This window comes from Lissotriton vulgaris, chromosome 6, assembly GCF_964263255.1.
Source record: "Lissotriton vulgaris chromosome 6, aLisVul1.2, whole genome shotgun sequence".
NCBI classification, from domain to species: domain Eukaryota; kingdom Metazoa; phylum Chordata; class Amphibia; order Caudata; family Salamandridae; genus Lissotriton; species Lissotriton vulgaris.
The window spans coordinates 1332562906-1332578783 of NC_141694.1; the positions used below are offsets into that span (position 1 = coordinate 1332562906).

At 44.7% G+C, this 15878-nt stretch overlaps 1 protein-coding gene across 1 annotated transcript in view; it reads left to right on the forward strand.

Moving 5' to 3' along the window:
* Nucleotides 1–3670: 3670 nt before the first annotated feature.
* The window catches only part of TSLIG3A (tRNA splicing ligase complex subunit 3A), a 343839-nt gene continuing 331631 nt past the window's right edge, over nt 3671–15878 (forward strand). The window contains exon 1 of the mRNA XM_086927472.1: nt 3671–4041. Within this exon, the coding sequence (XP_086783598.1) occupies nt 3986–4041 (56 nt within the window). The 5' untranslated portion in view covers nt 3671–3985. The remainder of the gene's footprint in view (nt 4042–15878) is intronic.

Sequence of the window (15878 nt, forward strand, 5' to 3'; positions counted from 1 at the left end):
AAAGAGGTCTCTGGACAATAGGCCAGGCTCTGGCCGGCCATGGACACTTTCACTCTCTTCCCCTCCTCTCCAAACGGTCGTCTTTTTGTATCACGAGTTAAAAATAACGTGCCCCCTGTTTGAACTACCATTATTCTCCCATACTTTTTATTTCTCTTCCTCTTATCATGAGTTAAAAATAACGTGCACCCAGAACGAACTCACACCATTCCTTTTATTCTTTTTCCTTTTAGACCTCTCCCTGCTAATTTTGCATATTTTACGACATCAGTTTTTAACTTGATTTAAAGTTGATTTTGCGTTGTTTTTATGATGTAAATGTCGCTTGCATGGTGGTAAGTCCACCCTTTTATGATTTTTTTAAAATCAAATAAAGTATCACTTTGCTCATTCCGTTCAAGAATTTGTGTCTTCCCTTAGTCCAGTGAATGAGATCGTTTATTTTATTTTATTAATTAAAACCATTACAAAAGTACCTGTTAATAATACATACTTGTTATGACAAGATAAGTACTTTTCTAAAAGCTTAAAAGTCTCTATTGTGAAAGCGCCATGCTCAGCTTCTTCTCAAGGAGTTCAAATGCCTGTGCTAAAAGTTTTCAATTGAGTTGGTTAAAGCTTCCTTATGCGGGTTTTGCATGTGAATGAGGCACAGCACTCCCTTGTGAGGATTCTACTAGTGACAGGAATTTCACTAGCTTCCCATTTAGCTGTGGGTCCCTGGAGTCGAAGCATGCAATCACGGCATGTCTCCGAGTTTGAATCCCTTGTTCGTTAAAGTGCACTTTGAGTAGTCCTACCCTTTCCTCATTTAATTTGAGGAGTAGATAATGTGTTCCAAGTCCTCAGTACCGTTCCCACATAGTATGCATGTGTTGGCACATTTCTACCTCAGCCAGGTTGGGAGATACCAAATGGGTGGCAGCATTCCTAGCCAGTATTTAAAGAATTGTTATTTAGTCTTCCTGGAATACCTCAAATTGAAGTATGCCCGAGACCCAAGTGATTTGTATGCATGGCAAAGTCAGCTTTGTCTTCGACAAGGGAGATTTTCTTGATTAAAACGGCGGATGGAAACGTTTGGGAGCCGGCACGGTATAGGCGGCAGTACCGTTCCCACATAGTATGCATGTGTTGGCACATTTCTACCTCAGCCAGGTTGGGAGATACCAAATGGGTGGCAGCATTCCTAGCCAGTATTTAAAGAATTGTTATTTAGTCTTCCTGGAATACCTCAAATTGAAGTATGCCCGAGACCCAAGTGATTTGTATGCATGGCAAAGTCAGCTTTGTCTTCGACAAGGGAGATTTTCTTGATTAAAACGGCGGATGGAAACGTTTGGGAGCCGGCGCGGTATAGGCGGCAGTAGCGGTGGTCCTGGAAGCAATTCCCCCTGTGCAGCTCGGCTCTCAATCCTGTCTTTGGCTCAACTGCTCTGAATCGCCTGTCTCTGCTCTGAATCCTCGCCAGTGACCGTCCTTAGTCCAGACGCTGGCCAATCGGGAGAGTCTGCCAAAGTTGGTTGGGGTTATGTGACTGATCCTCATATGTCACTGGAAGAATACGCAACATAAGGAATACTAACTGTTCTTTCTACATATTTACGTGAATATGTTGTATACTAATCAATCTATAGGAGAGCTAATGTGTTTCATCCTAAGTTAAGGCTTTTATAGCTTTGTTATGCAGTTTTGTTTTCAGGGTGTCGGTTCTGTGTTGCACCACACTGTACATACTGTGTATCTTTTGGGTGATCAAATGTATGTAATTTACCATTATTGAGTTAATGTATTCTAGTTTTATATTTCATTAGGGTTTGATAAGGGGAAGATGTGTTATGGGGATGTGGAACTTATGTTAGAATGTCGCCACAGACATTGGGACATAGGGCGTTCTGGTGAAGACGGTTAGTCTCAACTGGACGAGCTGCTGGCGTGGCCATGTGCTGTCCACTGGATTAAACAACTTCACTCTTTAAAACACCCCTTTTAGTGTTCTACTCAACAAGGGCCTGAACCTGGATTAAAGAGACCAGCACCAGTAGGATTCTAGGAAGACAACGAGGAGCAAGAGAAGCAGGAAGAGGACCAGGCTCTGGAGCAGCAGGAACAGGAGGCAGCCGCCAGGACTAGGACCTGGAGAACTATACCCGGAGGGTCTAGACAAGGAGATTCGGGGCCACGTGGACCAGAGGCACTAGTTACAAGTTGAATGGTCTAGGATGAAAAGGAAAATGAGGACCAGGCAGACGATGTCAAGGGGAACCAAGTCAGGAAGGCTATGACCACAAGGACTATAACCAGAAGGACCATGACCAAAAGAAAGATACAGAACAGAAGAACCACAACCAAGAAGACCAGGACTTGGGGGACTAAGAGGCTGATAAGTGGGACAGGGTGGAGGGGGGCAGTTAAGGCCAGGAGACCAGGACAAGAAGGAACAGGAAGACCAGAACTAGGAAAAGGATTGGGACTAAGAGGCACAAGAAGGGATACCAACACAGGGAGAATTAGGTCACGGTAAGCAGATTCATGACCTAAAGGGGTACCAGGATGAAACAGAAGAGGATGATGCGCCGGATGGAGTCGGAGAGGACCAAAAACATAGGAAGAATGTTGTGATCTTGTTTACACAACACAAGAAAGAACATGGGACCAGCAGAAAGAAGGTTGATGCCCTGATAGGGGACGTGTAATTCCAGGCCCCACCTATAGCGACATGCTCTTATTTACGGAGGCTAGACCTCTTATAAAAATTATTCTTAAACTAGTGTTCGTAAACAAAATACCTTTTAGCGTCCCACAATATTTTCAGCCCAGAGGTATTCTAAAATAGTATGTGATCAATTAAATAAACCACAACAGCTTATTTTTTGCCACCTTTGTTTCAGTTTGTCAAAATGAACGCCAACTGTTTTGCATGCCATATGTATTGCAAAAATATGCATGAAAAAAGCATAACTACGCACTCTTTCTGATGTATCTAATTTATGACATTGGAGAAGTAGTGGGAAAATATACAAATATAATCCAATAAATCCAAGAAGACTGGAATAACGTTGGAACCGGGGTTTATTCCATAAAGAAAGCCCACGACTGATCACATCAAATCCAAGGCAGCATCTGACATCTCCTGTATACATTCTAGAATATGGTGATGTCAAGCAGATTGAACCAAATCAACCATTCATTAAAGGAACATAACAATATATTCACATTGAAATTTGATGAACTGTTTGACTGTCTGTCAAAATAGGATTTGGGGAACATTTCAAACAACAAAAAATTACGCTGCCATGCGGCTGTGACTTCTACTCTACAATCACATCTGCGTCTCGTGTCTCAATCCCTCTCTAAGGCTTCCGCGTCGCAAGACTCGCAACTGGTTTTCACGTAGAGGACGGCTCCTGTATCAGCGTAGCCACCGCCCCTCAACCCCACTTCTACACGTGTGCGCCGCCTGGCGTGTGGGTCCTTGTTCGGGCTGTCCCGAGCTCTGCCGCGTGTACTCCTATACCAGTTTTATCTTCCGTTCACAAGTCCGAGCCCTTCCTTATGTTTCAAGCCTTCGACAATCGTGCCAACGAACCATAACAAAAGACACGCGCATTTGTCTAACGCCAACGGACCTTCAAACAGAAAGCTAATTTTCGGCTCAGGCACCGCGGCCGACAGCCCGTGTCGGAGGTCGCGTGCGTGGACCGGCTGACATGCCAACCCGGCAGCTGTGAGGCTGAAGACTGAGCGTTCATCTGTTAGTCTCTGAACACGCGTGCACCACCGAAAAGCGAGACAGGCGTATGTGCGCAGCAATCTGCCGCCTTCGCTGCCTTAACGAGGCTGACTTTGTCCCCCCCAACCATCCCATTCAGCCTCTTGACAGTGACTGAGTCCCTGTACCCTTTTACTACTAAATAGTTCGCCACTCCCCCTGACGCTGGACTCCCTGCGGCTACAACGCACCGGCCAGTGCGATAGACTTATCATGGAGCATGATAGCATGATGGAGAACGATGTGCTAGAAGCACTCGAGGATCTTGGGTAAGTGTCACGCTCACCCCTGTAGCCAATATGAGGTACTCTGCAGGCCTGTCATTCTGAGGCACAGTTCCTGGTGGCAGAGGGACAGGTGGCTTAAATTGTTACTTAGAGATATACAACTGTCACGAAGCGATAACACTTTTCTCATGACAATATGTTAGACCAGTTTTTTTTTCCTAATTAATATACGAGTCTTGAAATGACACCTTTTCACATAATTTCATGTGGTTGACAAATAGCTGTCAGATAATTTCTCTCTGTAAAAGAGTGAACGTTTTTGGGAAGTCGTACAGCTACTACCAAGATGTGCTAAGTTGACATACTAATGGCAGGTTGAAAGTGCGGTATACAACTGATGATTACAAGTATTGTTCACCAAGGAGCTGCATAGTCTTAATAATCTAGCTGAAAAACTGGTTGATTCACTTGCAAAATGAAAAGTAACCTGTTAACGACCTTTGCCAGCGTTGTGATTTCCTTCTCATCATGTTAAAACAACCAGTGGTTATGCCAATCATTTTGACTTCTGTATAGCTGTAATCTTTATACTGAGCTTTAGTAACCCACAGCTTCAAAATAGTAACATTACCTAGAGCAAAGAATAGGTGCACGGAGCGGGGTTTTAGGCATAGCTTTAAAGCCTTTGCAAATCAGACTTAAACATATTCACAGCCTTAAATCAGCAGCCATCAAGGAAATAGGCTAACCAACCTCTCATTTAGAGAAGTATAAAACTTAGAGATGAGTCCCCAGCTAGAGATTTAGGAAAGAAAATCCTACACTACTCTAGGGACATGCATTAATATAAACACAATATTCTATTTGCAATATTATTTACTTTCGTCTACTATGTCATCCAATAGAATTTCAGCAAACTCCTTGGAATAGGCACACTTTCCTTTTTCTCAGACTGGTACAAAAGTCTTTAGATCTAAGACCTTGAAAAGGTTTTTAAAATTTGCATTCTGTGGTCCAGATTGTTCTTCTCATGACTCATCCTTCCTGTGGCCCCCTCTCCTCCTGGTGAGAACCTCGCTATAAGTTGTCTAATACAAAACAAGTGCCTATTCACTAGCTAACTGAAGGCTTCTGGTAAATGACAGCCTCTGCAATAAAGAGATAACATCGTGCACAAGCTACTATTCAAAGTGAGAAATAGGCCTTCAACTGTTTATGCAGTATTTTTCTAACATGGCAAACAGTTAAGCTAACTTAAATCAGCACTGTTTATTTCACGTTTAATATTTGAGTGTGAGTACTTGCTGCAAAGTTTGCGTTTAGTATATGTGCTATTTAAAAGTAGGCATTGCACGTTATTAATAAAATAAGTTTGCAAATAAAACTTGCGCCTTCAGTCCCCACCCCCCCCCCTCTGATGGTTGAGGAAACATCAAAATTCCTTTGCAAAAAATGAATCTTTAGAGTGCACTCTCGTTCAGAGTCATTCTTATTATTTTTCACAGTTTCAGTTCCCTTCAACTCCTTATGTTTTCTGTTCTTTTTCACTTCCAGTGTATTTCTTCTCTAATTTTCCTTTCACTTTCTTTATTCTTCTTCCTTGTTATATAGCATCTAAATCCTTTATACAAACCATATATGCATATTAAGCAAATACTAGTGATTAATATACGTCTCAATATAGCTCTAAAATGTTCTCCTCCCACCATTGTAAACTAATTTCCAACAACAGATGTTCCTTTGATTGAACCCTAATACGCTATTATCTAGTTGTTCTAATTCAGGTTTCAGGTCAGAAATGTTCTTTGCAAATTCTTTTATCTTTTTACTTTTGCCAGGAATATAGTTAATGAAAACAACAAAGGGTGTTTACAACTAATTATCCCAATGTGTCTTTTTTCTAAACCAACTCCTCCTTTTGTAAAGTCATAATTTCCCCATTTGTTGTCTATCTAATTTGAATTTTGGACACCATTTTCTTTTTGCATTCATCTTCTTTCTTTCAAACATTTCTTAAAACATTTTCCCCTTTATTTGCATTCCGAAAAATGTGAGCTCTTCTTTCCTCCCTCTGACATTTCTTTTCTAAAGGCCTCATTCTATTGGTTAGATTCTTTTTGTATGCTTTAACAGAGTATATAACTGTGGGAGATCTAAAGAAATACCAGACAATTTCCATATCTTTTGCTTGTGAATGAGAATTTATTCTTTTCTGAAGAGGAACGTTTGAAAAAATAATTTCATATTTGGAAAAATAATATTCAAAGCGCTCCTTAATTTATGAACTAAACTAAGCAAAATGTTACAAGTAATTGCATATTAAAGTGGGATGTGAGAAGTCACTTCTGCTGAAGAAGATAAGTTTGCATAGACATAGTGATCCTCAGTGTCAAACGCTTGGGTAAATTCCAGAACTAAAGTAAACACTAGTCGCCTACAATTTCCTTCAGATTTGACTTGCAACGCTAGGTGCCGGATCAGAGGCATTTTAGGGGAATACATCATCGGAGCTTCGAGTTTATCAGCTATCTTTCTTCAAGCTATGACGGTGTAGTCCACTGTGGGTGGGTCTCGTATCCGGTTCCCACGTGGCATAAACAAGTATGCCGAGGGTGCGGCTTGGTTCAAGTATCCATCTTCTATTGCTAAATGTGGCATGCAGGAGGTGGTGGAACCAAAACGCAGAAAAGTGCGCTTGCATGCAGTAATAGTAGTTTTCAAAATTAGGTAACTCAAACCCCCCCCCCCCCCCCCCCCAAAAAAAAACACTGATATGCGCCCAGCATGGAAAGAGGTAATGTGAGACATCTAGTAATAGTATCAGTCACCTTGTCTATTGTGGTTCCATAGTTGTTACGCAACAACTCACCTTTGTCTCTAGTAACGTTTATTCCCAGGTATTTAACACCGTCACACTTCCAGGCTAAAGGATAATCTAACTGATGCGGTTTAGTGGAGTCCGTCAAGGGTAATACTGATGATTTGGCCCAGTTGATCTGTGTGCCAGAGATGGCCCCGAATCTGGTTATTTCCCTAAGCACTGGATTTAGATTGTCACTGGGGTTTTTGATATATAATGTCATATCGTCAGCATAGAGTGATATTATGAGTTGTATAGAAGGGTATACCAATGCTCTCTCCTTATGATGCTGTCTTATTTTTGCAGCTAGGGGTTCTATCGCCAAAGTCAGTGGTTCCAAAACTTTTTCTACTCACGGCTCCCTTGACCAATTGACTGCTGGCCGCTGCTCCCCATATCATTACTTTCCTTGGCGCAGGTGTGGGGCATGGGGGATGGAAGCCCGGCATAGGCAGTACTTCAATTTTAGTCCCTGAAAATAACTGGATTTATGGTATGGAGAATAGTGCGCGCAATGCAAGGATATGCCTACAGTCTCTTTTTACAAAATTTGTGTACCCTTGTGCATCTCTTTGCTGTTTGTATGTGCTAAGCCTGGAGCTAGAGACATCCAGCCATGGTGCACCGTTTGGGAACTAGTTCATACCACACAATACCCATGTGAACAAATGGGCTATCAGTTCATGTGCAGTGATCAACCCTGCAGGTCAAAAATGGATTTCATGACTGTTTTGCAAAATGCAATCTGGTCCCATATGAGAGACAAAGGATAATAAACGTATAGACAAATAAAAAATACAGGACTTTACTCCCTTGCCTGCAAACTAAATGACCATGGTTCAATTTATATTGTTAAGATGACTTGTAAAAAGCATCCACAGTATTCCAAATAGAAGTCCGATAGCAAATATGGACACAGATTCCAGTATTACTGCTAGATATGACCTAACAACCTGCTAAGAAATCTACAACTCCTATGTAGGCTTTTGTATTGCTACTTAGAAAAGTGGAAGCAAGGATATATGTAGTATAACTGATGGAATTTCCAGTTTACAGGTATATAGATATAAGTTGCAAAACAAATAACCCCATGCAATATGAAAACCATGGCGCCATAAAATATACCCAAGTAGAAAACACAAGCAACTGCAAAGTCAACAGACCTGGAGTTAAGGTGATAAAAGTTTTCATAAATTCTGTTCGCATTAGCTGCGTGCTCCCATATTCTTTACTTTTGAAATGGCAGGAGAACAGCAAAATCGATTTTCTTCTGCATATAATGCACATGGGTTTTAACTGAATATGACCAATTGTGCGATGATTCAAGGTACATTTCTGATGTAAACTAGCCCTTCATGCACTCCGATATAAATACTTCACAGAAAGCAGAATGAATTCCCGTAGCCTGTGATGAGTGGGTAAAACTCTGGGTGGCGTCAAAGTCCACTCTATGCCAATTCTTCAAAATAATGCGAACATCAATAAGTAGACAGCTATCCCTTATCCCCCATCTACAGACCCTGGAACTCTGCACAGCCCATTGAAAACGCTTCCTCGCCTCTATGTAATTGTTGTGGATTTCACATGGCTTTGTACAGTGTAGTAAGAGACTTGCCTGAGCAGGTTGAACAATGGCTAATTGATCTCCTAATGCTGTGGAATGGACTCTGCTCAGCAACTGTGGCGCGTGTACAAGAGTTCCACCCAGCCCAGGAATGCAGGAGGAACACCTATATATTTCAGGGTACCTATTAAATAGTCCCGCTCCACCGAATCAAATGACCGCTAGTTTGTACAGTTCACGCCCATAACCTGTGGATCCCCACGTTTTTTTCCCCCCTGCACTCGCCATTCAGGCAGTGTAAATTCAGGCTTGTCAAAACTCTCGTCCTGATGATGATCTATGTAACTAGTTATAGATCGAAACGTCGTCGACTCTTTAAACAGCATGCATATTAAACTCATGTGTTAAAGCAAAGTGCAGTACTGTTTATTTCTAAAAAAGCTTGCCCCCACTATTTTGTATTGGCAATAAAACAAAAGAGCTTGCCTGAAAAAATGTTTGTAATTTTTCTATGTTTTTTCTCTCGATGGATACAGGACTGTGTCCCACTCAATTACGCCTTGATTGATCACAAATAATCACTTTTGAAATTAAAAATTAAATGTCCGGCTGGACATCGCAACTCAATATAGCTCTGATTCTGGTCTATATTCATTGTTTTCTTACTTATATGTGTTTGAAGGACCAATTGTCATCAATTCTCTCCTGTGATACCTTTCTTATTTCTTTCTCAATGAGATGTCCCAAACACTGGACTTCTTTTTGACAGTATTGTAATTTACTCAAGGACAACCTGTGCCCGTTCTCCGTGAAATTATTTTATAGAACAATTGTGTCCTATGTACAAGCTTCTTGCCTGCTTATGCGACAAACAGGTCATCAGTGTACTGCCCAAGTACTGAATTGCAAGGCCCCTGCAGAGTCTCAAGATTCTTTTTCAAGATCTGATTAAAGATTGAAGGCTTCTTTGTATAACCTTGTGGAACTCTGCACCATGACAAAACTCTATCCCTAAATACGAATGAGAACAAGAATTGACTGTCCTCATGCAGCTGGCTAGAGAAAAAAGCCTGACAGAGATTCACAGCACAAACCATTCTGTAGTGCTGGGAACTTGAAATAGTATTGTTGCTGGATTCAGTATTTGCTTCTGAAGACCCATAATAGGCGAATTGCCAGGACTTCCAACAGTTTCCTTCAAAATAACTTGTTTTAGTATGTTTTCAATCACCAGAGTTTAACTACTGTCTCTGGTATTAAATTATAAGCTTGTGTTCTTGGGAAAGCTGCATTTGGTTCTATTGTGATTCGGATGTGTTCTACACTTTTTATTAGTGTGATAGCTTTCCCTGAAAAGTCCCATACTTTGATTTTGCAGTATCTCTCAAATCGGGAGTTAAATCCTCTACAGTTTGTACAGAGTATAATCCTACAACTGTACCTTGTTGGTCCATCTTAAATGCTACACTCTCTTCATGCGTTTGAAATGCAACACCATCTGGTGTGCAGTAAATAGTGTAATTTAATTTGCACAAAAGATCTCTCCCTATCAGCTTTACAGGGCTCAAATCACATACCACAAATTGATGATCTTCCTCAAAGGAGCTTATTTTCCCCAGAAATTAATTTTGAAACAGGTTAAGTTATTTGTTTATTTGTGAACCCAACAACTTGGATCTTCTTTCCCAAGAGGGTTAGGTCTGAGACTTCCTCTGTTCTAACAGTGCAACAGGTTGCTTCTGTGTCAATGAGAAATTACACTTGGTGGCCATTAACCTCTCCTTCTCAAATGGTACACTTTGGTCTACCTCTAAGACTGCGCCAAGTACTCAGTCTTCCTACCTCCTCAGGCTCTGACATAGGCAATTGTCAGAATCCGTCATGTTCTCCAACATGGGGAACTGTTGAAGTAGGTGCTGATTTTGGAATGGATTTGAATTTGCTCTTGATATTTGATTCGTTTTGAATCCTATTTTGTGGGGCCACTGAAGCTTGTGTGACGTGTAAAATAGGGACTTGTGATTGCTCTGGCATCTGCATTCATTGGATTGGAACTTGAACTGGAACATTTTGTATTTTCATTTGATTTACCCTTTCATTTGCCCATCACCACTTTATTTTTTTTATTTTTTTTTTTTTATTTAAAGACCTTTATTCTTCATATAGCATAGTACGCATTACATAGCTCACAGTTTCTCGCACAACCGGTCAAAACAGCATTGTTGAGCGACATAGAGTAAACATGGTGGACACAGCTTTTTAGCCGGCATCCCGGGGGCCCGGCGGCGTACAGTACAACAGATATACAAAGTCAATAGCGGCTAGTCATAACATTGCAGGTGTATAGTTAGTTCGGTATGTGGTTAAGTGCTCATGTCGCTTCCAACATACACTTGAATTGGCAGTGCCTGCGAGCCGCACATCAATGGTCTTATTTTCGTGTGTATCCGAAATCTTGTGTGTATAAAATAGCAATAAACTAACTACCCCAACCAACCCTTGCCCTCTCCCAAGTGCCAGCAACCATGTGTCTAGTGATGTGCCCAAGATGTGCTACCTGTCAGTACATACCCAGCTAACTACGAAACACTACTGTGGTGACCCTAATCCAGGTCCTATGCTAACTGGGAGCAGCGCTGCCTGAGCTATCACCGGGTTACCCTCGCCCCCACCCAAGACCCCACGTCTACTGTTCCTCCTGACCCTCTGGGGATTCCGGGGGGTCCAGTGCCCCGACACTATCCGGGTTTTCCACCTCGCTTTGTTGTATGTATGCCTGATATAAACCCCAGAAATTTTTGGGCCGCTCCTGGGCGGCAGTAGCTTGCTGTAGTGTTCGGACTGCGTGCAACAGTAAAGTAAGTCGCCAGCCCATCTCTTCTTGGTGGGAAGCGGGCCCGCATCCAGCATATGGCTACCACTCTTCTAGCTATCAGTAGGGCCATATCTACGAGTCGTCGCTGGGATAACGGAAGTGGCTTTGAAAAGCCTAGAAGCGCAAGGTCCTGTCTAACAGTCAGCTCTGAGCCCAAAATCGTACTGAGTTCTGAGAAAACCTCCACCCAGAATTTCAGAATTCCCGGACAGTACCATGCCATGTGGATAAAATCCGCAACCTGCGAGTGGCACCTCTCACACTCCGCTGTCTGCCTAAGCTCGTACCGGTGCAGCCTCTCCGGGGTATAGTATACCCGTTGTAAAAACTTAAAGTGCACTAGCCTATGCCGTCCATTAAGGGAGAGTCTTCTTGTGCTGGAGCAGCAGTAGCGCCACATGTCATCATCAATTTGAAGCTGCAAATCTCTTTGCCATTCCTCCCTAGCTTTTGAGTGCTGGGGCTGCTGATGCGCAACCCCCAGTTTGTTTAGGGTGGAGACTAGTTTGCGGGATGACGTGGAGTCAATCACATATGTGAGTTCAGGGACCTCCGGTGGCTCCGCCATCTCAGGGCCCAACAAGTCCTTTAACGCGCTCCGTACCCTGTGGAACTGGAAGCGCTGTAAAAGCGTAGCCTCCGGTTGCGTGGCAGAGAGCTGCTCCCAAGTCCCGGCCACCCCCTCGACAAACAGGTCTCCCATTTTAGTGAGTCCCAGTGCACGCAGTGCCTCCGTTACCCCTTTTTCCCTTAGTGGGCTCAGCCAGAGTGCCCAGTCTATCTGCATCTGAGGCGAGTACAGTAAACTGCAGTCTTGCGCCCGAGTCAACGCGTGCCACGCATGGTTGGTAGATTTAAGTGAGTCTAGCTGACCAATAGCTCGATCTACCGGGAGACAGACGGTGGCTGGAAGGGGAAGAGGCTCCGCAAACAAGCGTTCCAATGTCACATGTGGTATGCGCAGGTCCCCATGAATCCAAGAGTGTAAATGGGCCGCCTGCGCAATGCGGTAGTATCTTTCCATGTCGGGCGCTCCCAGACCCCCCATTTCATAATGGAGCAATAGTGTCGCCCACTTAACTCTAGGCTGTTTACCCCCTCATGCCAGCTTGATGAGCACCTGCATCAGCTGTTTAAAGAACGCCTTTGACAGTACCACCGGTATGTTGTTGAATAGGAATAGGAACTTAGGCAGTACCACCATTTTCATGATGGCTATTCTGCCCATTAGGGACAGCGGGAGCTTACACCATGCGTCCACATCCTCAACCAGTTTTGCGTACGCTACTCCATAGTTTTCCCTGATTAGAATATCCGGATCAGTGTGAAGGTGTATGCCTAGGTATCTAACTGAGTCGGTGGTCCATTTCAGGGGGTATTCCATTTCAAAGGCTGAGTCGCAGGGGTCAGTGGGAAAGCGATTGATTTGTCCCAATTCACTCTGAGCCCCGAGAGGGTGCCAAATCGCACAACCTCCCGCAGAACGGCAGTAAGGTTCGTTTCCGGGTCGCGAACATAGAGGAGGGTATCATCAGCATACGTTGATATGCCAATTTTATACGTTGGGAAACTGATACCTTCTAAGCTGTGGTATTCCCTGATTGCGCATGCCAACGGTTCCGCCACTAGCGCATACAGAAGGGGCGAAAGAGGACATCCCTGTCTAGTACCTCTGCTTATGTCAAACGGGTCCGTAACCCTATCCCCCATCTTCAGCCTTGCCGTGGGCCGGTAGTACAAAGCTCCCAGCATCTGCAAGAACGGCTCCCCCAACCCTAGCCTCCTAAGGACTCTGAGCATGGAAGGCCATGCCACTGAGTCGAAGGCCTTTTCCATGTCCAGTAAAACCGTTAGGGCTGTGTTTTCCTGACGCACGTGCTGCATCGTCCCCAGTACCGTTGGATATTATATGTCAGGTTCCTGTTGGGGACAAAGCCGGCCTGTTCGGGCGCTACCAAGTCCGGTACCAGGAGAGCCAATCGCGTGGCCAGAACTTTAGCAAATATTTTAGTGTCAACATTTATCAGGGATAGCGGCCTGTAGGAGCTGCATGACTCCGGAGGTTTCCCAGGTTTTAAAATGGTGATTAGTAGGGCTTCCCTCATGGACTGGGGCATACTACCTTCCTCGCATATATCATCAAATAGGGTGATCAGGTGCGGGACCAATTTATCCTTGAACGACTTATAAAAGCCTACCGTCAAACCGTCCGCTCCCGGGGCACTACCAGATCGCATGCTCGCCAGCGCCTCCTGAATCTCATCCTCCTGTATTGGAGACATCAAGAATTCCCTGTCTGAATCTGGCAAAAACAGCATGGTAATGTGCTCTAGGTAGTCGTCAATCTCTTCCTCCACCGCAGTGATCTGGATTTATACAGTTCTGCATAGTACTGCCTAAACGTTTGGAGGATCTCCTCTTCGTCGGTAATTACCTCACCCTCTGGCGTGAGTAGTTCGTCCACCACCAGGGGCCTCCTGATACTACGCATCATTCTAGCCAACAGTGCACCCGGTCGCTCCCCCTCCCCGAAGGTACGCGCCGTAGCGTATTTGCCCATGTGTTGTACTTCCCTGTCGGCCAGGTCATGGTATTCAGTCAGTAGGAGTTTGATTTGAGTCTCAGCAGAGGTATCGGAGCCATTCTGTAGGCGCCTCTCCAAAACGGACAGCCGAGTTTCAAGTTGTTTCAAGTCCCGCCTTATAGATTTAAGCACACTCGAGTGTTTGGACATTGCCATACCCCTAATGTAGACCTTGAAGGCCTCCCACACCGTCTGGAAACTGTCAACGGACTCCAGGTTAGTTTCAAAAAACGTATCTATATCTTCCGCCAGTTCACCCCGAAACGCATCGTCCAGGAGGGAGTAGGGGGGAAACCTCCAGGTAAAGGGGGGAATTGTTTTCTTTGGGAGCACTAGGTGGAGCAATACAGGGGAGTGATCAGAGAGGGTGCGGGGCAGCACCACACAGCTACTGATACTATCTAGTAGGGCCTGAGACACTAGCCAGTAATCTATTCTTGTATGAATATTGTGGAAGGCAGAGTAGTGAGTGAAACCACCTTTCGTGGGGTGCTTACTCCTCCATACGTCCACCAGGTCTAGTTTAAGCATTTCCGCCACCATGTGCAAGGCTGAGGCCACCGGCCTCCGGACTGGCCCCGCCGTCCTGTCCAGGTCTGGGTCAAATACAAAATTGAAGTCCCCACCCCACAGCATTCTAGAGGAAATATGTGTTCTGCAGAGCGCCGCTAGTGATGTGTAGAAGACAGGACTGTCATAGTTCGGCCCGTAAACATTGACCACTACCAAATCGTGTCCCCTGCCCACACACCTGGTAATGACGAATCGACCCTCCGGGTCCGACACCAGTGGTACTAGTTTTAGCTGAGAGGCAGGGTTGACCCATGTGAGCACCCCCCTGGAGTGTGTCGTGAACCCTGCAGCTACACTGTGTCCCCCCAACCCCCTGGCCTGTAGCATCCTGCTAGTGAGTGGTAGGTGGGTTTCCTGCAGAAAGGCGAGGTCAACACGGTGTCTGTGTAAGTAACTGAGTACCTTACGTAACTTACGGTGATCATTGAGCCCTCTCACATTCCACGTTAGCATTTTCAGTTCCTGCAAATTGCGCTGAGCAAGCCCATCATTAGCATTAGTCATCCTAGCAGTGATAAAAATAGAGTGCAGACAGCTGTATCACCAAGCGCTACAATCTCCTTAAGCTTAACATCAGACAACACATTGCATGGCATTGATTTCGAAACCCCACAATCAAAATAGCATTTGCAATCCCCAACATTGTCCCTCTCCCGTCCACAGCCGACCTCCCCCCAACTTGGCCTGGCAGTACCCAATCCCACCCAACAACATCCAACTTATGGTGTTGTTACGCCCAGTCCCCAACATTCTGCCCATAAGAACAATTAGAGCCAGAAGCACTAGGGCAGAGGTCACCATTAGTGGAACCAAACAGTGCATCAGGGATAACTAGTGCAAACATGGCTCCCGCCACCAACACCCAAGTCAGAGTGTAACAACGGAAGGACTATTCTAGGATCAAAGGGATATAGTGACCAGTAGGGCCAAAACTCCCCCCCCATCAGTCTCGTCCACAGCGTACCACAATACAACAAAGAACTGTAACGGTGCACAGCGGTGCAATCGACAGTACATAATAAAGAGCTTAGTCCCGAGCTCCAATCAGCTGTGGTCAAACACCTATTGATTGGATTGATCTCACCCACCGCCTGGCGTAGTCCAATCGCCAGTCACAGCAATCGTAAGGAAGCCAATCAGCTTGACACCAAGGTGCTGCCTCGAAGCAGTAGTGCCACCATCTCGACACCACATTGAGTCTGGAACGATCATACATTCTCCAAGGCCAGGAGCACGTGGTGCGCTATTCTTGTTCGTCCAGACGGCTGCTGTCCTCTTCAGACTGTCGGTTGGGGCTGTTCCTCTGCTCTTTGGACCACTCCTTCAGCGACTTTTGCAACTCCTTGGGGTCCGTAAAAAAGTGCGAGTCCCCGCGTCTGTTCACCCGCAGCCTCGCCGGGTATAACATCGCGTAGTCTAGGCC